Genomic DNA, 5,892 nt, shown 5'->3' on the forward strand with positions numbered 1-5,892 from the left:
CGTGAACCCAGAAATCAGGACTTCGACCTGGTTGAGCCTCTGTGCTCGCAGCAAGGACTTGGTTAAGCCATTAACCAAGAGCCGAGGTGGCGCGGTGGGTAGAGTGCAGCACTGCAGGCCACTTCAGCTGACTGCTAGTTCGGCGGTTCAAATCTCACCGGCTCAGGGTTGACTCAGCCTTCCATCCTTCCGAGGTGGGTAAAATGAGGACCCGGATTGTTGTTGGGGGGCGATATGCTGACTCTGTAAACCGCTTAGAGGGGGCTGAAAGCCCTATGAAGCGATATATAAATCTAATTGCTATTGCTAATTGCTATTAATTCTGGGAGTCGGAGTCTTCCAGCAAAGCCGCCTGTGGGAATTCTGGGAGTCTAAGTCCTACAGGAAAGTTGGCTGAGGAATTCTGGGAGTTGAAGTCCTCCAGCGAAGCTAGTTGAAGTCTTCCAGGCTTAAAAGTTGCCCAGGTTGGAGACCCCTGCATTAGAGAGAGCCCCCTAGCCCCACCTGGGTGAAGGAGGGGCAGCCAACAACCATTGTTGAGTTTTCTGGTTTTTATTTAACAACATAATAGAAATGAATCTTCTCTTTAACATCCTTTTTTCTTTAATGTAACACCATGAAGAGTTGGCAATAAATAAACCCAAGGACAAAAACCATGGAGGGGGCCCCCCGTGTGGGCAGGCCAGGCGCCCCCACCTCGCTTTGCCCCCATAAATAATATATACAAAAAAATAACGAACCAAAAATACGTGATTGACACTTGGGAGTGGAACGGTGAGCTATTCCTCGACTTACGACCCTCGACTTGCGTTAGTAACACGGTTGTTGAGTGAAGCCGGCTTCCCCCGCTGACTTCACTCATCCGAAGGTCGCAAAAATGTGACACTGCAGTCCGTAAATACGAGTCCGTTGCCAGTTTTGATCAATTGGCCATGGGGATGTTGCAGCAGTCGCAAGTGTGAAAAATGGTCATAAATGGTTTTTTTCAATCCCGTTGTAACTTTGAACGGTCGCTAAATGAATTGTTGTAAGTCAAGGACTACCTGTAATATCTTTCTTTCTTTCTCTTTCTTTCCTTCCTTCCTTCCTCTTTCTTTCTTTCTTTCTCTTTCTTTCTTTCTTTTTCTTTCTTTCTTTCTTTCCTTCCTTCCTTCCTCTTTCTTTCTTTCTTTCTTTCTCTTTCTTTCTTTCTTTTTCTTTCTTTCTTTCTTTTTCTTTCTTTCTTTCTTTCTTTCTTTCTTTCCTTCCTTCCTCTTTCTTTCTTTCTTTCTCTTTCTTTCTCTTTCTTTTTCTTTCTTTCTTTCTTTCCTTCCTTCCTTCCTCTTTCTTTCTTTCTTTCTTTCTCTTTCTTTCTCTTTCTTTCTTTCTTTCTTTTTCTTTCTTTCTTTCTTTCTTTCCTTCCTTCCTTCCTTCCTCTTTCTTTCTTTCTTTCTCTTTCTTTCTCTTTCTTTTTCTTTCTTTCTTTCTTTCTTTTTTCTTTCTTTCTTTCTTTCTTTCTTTCTTTCTTCTTTCTTTCTTTCTTTCTTTCTTTCTTTCTTTCTTTCTTTCCTTCCTTCCTTCCTTCCTCTTTCTTTCTTTCTCTTTCTTTCTTTCTTTCTTTCTTTCTCTCTGTCTCAAACACACACACACACACACACTCAAAGGTGTCTTGCCTCTTCTTTCAACTGAAGGAAGCTGCGTATATCACACACACACACACACAACCCATCAGTCTCACACACCATCCTCAGCACAGCTGAGTTCAGGCACTCCACAATTCCGGAACTGTTTAGTAGCGGCTGGATGGAACACCACCAGGAAATCCCAGGGGGGTTAAACTGAGAAGACTAAGGAAATTTCTCCCCCCCCAAAAAAAATAAATACGAATGCAGCTGGGATCGATTTCTGTAGCCCCGAAAACGACACGGACGAGTCCACACGGCCGCCAGCTCAACGTGACGGAGGCTCCCCAGGTGCACTAAATCCCGGGCCGCGATAATAAAAGAGTCTTTTTCCTCTCTCGTCCTACCCGGCCTGGCTGGCGTGTCGCAGAGCTGCCTCTGAGCCTTGCAAAAATAGGAAAACGGAAGGAAGGGGGGGCTCCACCCCGGCCGTCATTTTTGGTCCTTTGAAGTCTTTTTGCAAGCCAGGAGAGTCGCTTCCCCCCCCCAGCCCCCCCAGCAGAGTCCGGCCCAGGCGAGGTCCAAGGGAGCAGGGAGAAAAGCCGGCCGGCCGTCACTTTCGCCAAGGCCCAACACATGCGCAGCAGCCGGGAAGGCGCTTCGGACACGCGGCGTCCACAAAGTTTGCGTTGCTCCCATCTTCTCGGCCGCAGGGGGGCCGTCAAATGACGACCTGCGAGGAGGGAGGGGGGAGAAGAGGGGGAAATAAATTAATTACGCTCTACAAGCCATCTACAAATAGAGAACCAACCCCTCTCCCTTCTAGCACTGATGATGTTCCCTAGTTGGGTCATGAAACGTCTGCCAGAAAACCACCAAGCTCAGAGAGCATATCCAGGACCCCACAGTCCTCTTCCTCCTCCTCCTCCTCTTCTCTATATACTCCACTCCCTTCTAGCACTGATGATGTACCCTAGGTGGGCCATGAAACGTCTGAAAAAATCCCAATGAAGCTTAAGAGGTGCCCCAAGGACCCCACAATCCTCCTCCTTCACACTTCTAGCGCTGATGATGTTCCCTAGTTGGGTCATGAAACATTGCAAAAAAAACACCACGCTCAGAGAGCATGAAGGACCCCATAGTCCTCCTTCCGCCACCCCTTCTCCTCCTCCTCCATCATCCTCTTCTAGCACTGATGAAGTTACTTAGCTGGGTAGTGAAATATCTCTCAAGGAAACCACCAAGATCAAAGAACATTAATAACCCTCCTCCTCTTTCTCTTTCCCCTCCTCCTTTAAAACCCCCCTCCCGAAGGAGAGAAGGAGGGAAGGGGAAGGAGGGAGGGAAGGAAGGGGAGTAGGAGAGAAGAAACGAGGGAAGGAAGGAGGGAATGTAGGAGAGAAGGAAGGGGGAAAGGAAGGGGGAAAGGAAGGAAAGAAGGAGAGAAGAAAGGAGGGAAGGAGGGAAGGAGAGAAGGAGGGAAGGGGAAGGAAGGAGAGAAGGAGAGAAGAAAGGAGGGAAGGAAGGAGGGAATGTAGGAGAGAAGGAAGGGGGGAAGGAAGGAGGAAAGGAAGGAAAGAAAGGAGGGAAGGAAGGAGGGAAGGAAGGAGGGAAAGAGAGAAGGAGGGAAGGGGAAGGAGGGAGGGAAGGAAGGAGGAAAGGAAGGAGAGTAGGAGAGAAGAAACGAGGGAAGGAAAGAGGGAGGGAGGGAAGAAGAAGTAGGACCGTTGTAAGATAAGATGGATCTATGGGATGTTAAAAAAGCAATCTTCAAGTATATTGTCAACAGTAGGGAAATTTGTTACAAATACATATTATTAATAACAGTTATGAGATCATATAATTGTGAATGTATATATGAAATTGATAAAATTAAAAAATAAAATAAAACCCCCTCCCTTCTAGACCTGATGTTGTTCCCTAGTTGGGTCATGTAACGTCTGAAAACAAAACCACCAAGCTCAGAGGTCACCCAGGACCCCACACTTCAAATATTCCCTTTTATCGATCTTTTATCAGTCTTGGAAACTCCTGGCTGGCACGTTGGGAAGACAAACCCAAGATCGGCTGGCTTTCTAACCACGGGCAAGACCCCCCACCCCAAGGGGTCTTTCTCTCCTTGAGATTCCCTTGGACATTAAAAGAGAGCCCCCCCCCAACTCACCTCTTGCTGACCCTCTGCCACCGAGGGCCGTTTCAGTCTCCCTCCGTTGCTGACCAGCGCTTTCTGCTCTGGGGCGGGGGAGGCGTAAGGGGCCTCGCTGGGCTCCCCCACCCCCTCGGAGATGGTTTTCAGCTCCGTGGGGTTGGGTCTATGCTCGGGGATACGGGCCACGCGGAACCTGGGGGGGAAAAAAAGCAAAGACACCGTGGAGTTGCAACCTGGAGAGAGGAGAAGCCATCCAAGTCAGGGGTGAAATCCTCCCGGTTTGGCACGGTTCGGTCGAACCGGTTGGGACGATTGTCGTTGGTTCTGCGAACCGATAGTTAAAAAAAAAAAGCTTCCAAATATCGTCAGAAGCTTTTTTCCCACTTTTAAAAGCATTTTTTTTCTTGACAGTTTGGCCGAATAGGCAGGTAAAAAATGCTTTCATACTAGGTAAGGCGAGATGAGCTATGGGAGATGAAAATATGTAAAGAGCTTTATCTATTTTTGTATCTTGTATTTTGTAAATCTTGCCTTTTTTTATATAACTTTCAAATAAGGAAAAAAAAAAGAGAGAACCAGGTCATCCCCTGAAGAGGAGAATATGTAAACACAACAACGGATAGAGTGGATGGAGGGAGGAGTAGAAGGGAAGATAGGAAGGAGAGGAGAAAGGAGAGGGAATAGGAGAAAGGGAAAGGCAGAGGAAGAATGGGAGGGAATGTAAGAGTAGGAAAGAGGGGAGGAATGGGAAGAAGAGGGGAAGGGTAAAGAGGAGGAAGGGGAAGGAGAGAAGGGAAAGGAGAGGAGGAAGGAAAGAAGGAGAGAAAAAAGAGAAGAAAGGGGGTAGGAAGGAGGGAGGGAAGCAAGGAGGGAAGGAAGGAGAGAAGGAGAGAAGAAAGGAGGGAAGGAAGGAGGGAATGTAGGAGAGAAGGAAGGGGGGAAGGAAGGAGGAAAGGAAGGGGGAAAGGAAGGAGAGAAGGAGAAAAGGAAGGAGGGAAGGAAGGAAGGAGGAAGGAAGGAGAGAAGGAGGGAAGGGGAAGGAGGGAGGGAAGGAAGGGAAGGGGGTAGGAGAGAAGAAACGAGAGAAGGAAAGAGGGAGGGAGGGAAGAAGAAGTAGGACCGTTGTAAGATAAGATGGATCTATGGGATGTTAAAAAAGCAATCTTCAAGTATATTGTCAACAGTAGGGAAAAATTGTTATAAATACATATTATTAATAACAGTTATGAGATCATATAATTGTGAATGTATATATGAAATTGATAAAATAAAATAAAATGAAAAAAAAATGCTTTAAAAAGTGGGGATTGTACAGCGTTAGATGATATGCAGCCATAAAACATTCTTTCTAGAAAGCCAAGGCCATCTTTTGTCTTTGCACTTCCTGCACCTGTCCGGAACTGGATGGGTGGAAGCTGCCAGCGTGGCAGTGGGAGATTGGACCATGGGACGGGCTGGTGGGTGTGGGGGCAAGATCTTGAACCTTTCAACTGGGTGGGGAAAACCGGATTCGGGTTTTCCCAGATGCACCAACATGGCTCAATTCATAAATTGGAACTTTGAAGAATCCTTTGCCTCGGACTCCGATTTAATTTTGGATGCTATTTGGAACCCCTGACATTTCTAGAATTTATCACAATATGTTTAAAAATATAAAAAGCCTAATCGGGGTCCCTTTCTTTCCACCCCATACAATCACCTTGTTTTGCAACAATCCCTCTTCCCCAACCTCCCTTCTCTGCCTTCCTCTTTTCTTCTTCCCTTCCCTCTCCCCCACTCCTCCTCTCTTCTTCCCCTTCTTCCCTTCCCCCTACTCTCACCACCCATCCCTTACTTCCTTTCCCCTTTCTTCTTCTCCCTCCTCTTCCTCCCTCCTTTCCGTTGTTGCCCCTGTTTAGTTTCTTCTTCACTCTGATGGATTTTTTTCGGGGAGAAATTCCAGCGGTCCAGGTCTCATATTTACATAGAAATAAATTTCCTCTTCCACCTTTACTCCCCTATAATAATTCCACTGGCGTCATCTTTTAAACTGTATATTTCTATCTTATGCCTCTTAAGGACTAGAAACTTGGGTTGTTTTTTCCCCCAAACAAGCGGCACAGAAGAAGCTGAATCTCTCACCCTGGCCTGGCAAGTCGTTCA

General features: G+C 46.7%; 1 protein-coding gene across 1 annotated transcript in view; it reads right to left on the minus strand.

Annotated features, from left to right (window-relative positions):
• Nucleotides 1–1,846: 1,846 nt before the first annotated feature.
• Nucleotides 1,847–5,892, minus strand: part of RELT (RELT TNF receptor) — a 19,166-nt gene continuing 15,120 nt past the window's right edge. The window contains 2 exon segments of the mRNA XM_087722020.1: nucleotides 1,847–2,334; nucleotides 3,766–3,943. Of these exon segments, the coding sequence (XP_087578146.1) occupies nucleotides 2,323–2,334; nucleotides 3,766–3,943 (190 nt within the window). The 3' untranslated portion in view covers nucleotides 1,847–2,322.

Source organism: Thamnophis sirtalis, unplaced genomic scaffold (assembly GCF_051295495.1).
Source record: "Thamnophis sirtalis isolate CommonGarterSnake01/CBP01778 unplaced genomic scaffold, rThaSir2_p1.2 scaffold_8, whole genome shotgun sequence".
NCBI lineage: Eukaryota > Metazoa > Chordata > Lepidosauria > Squamata > Natricidae > Thamnophis > Thamnophis sirtalis.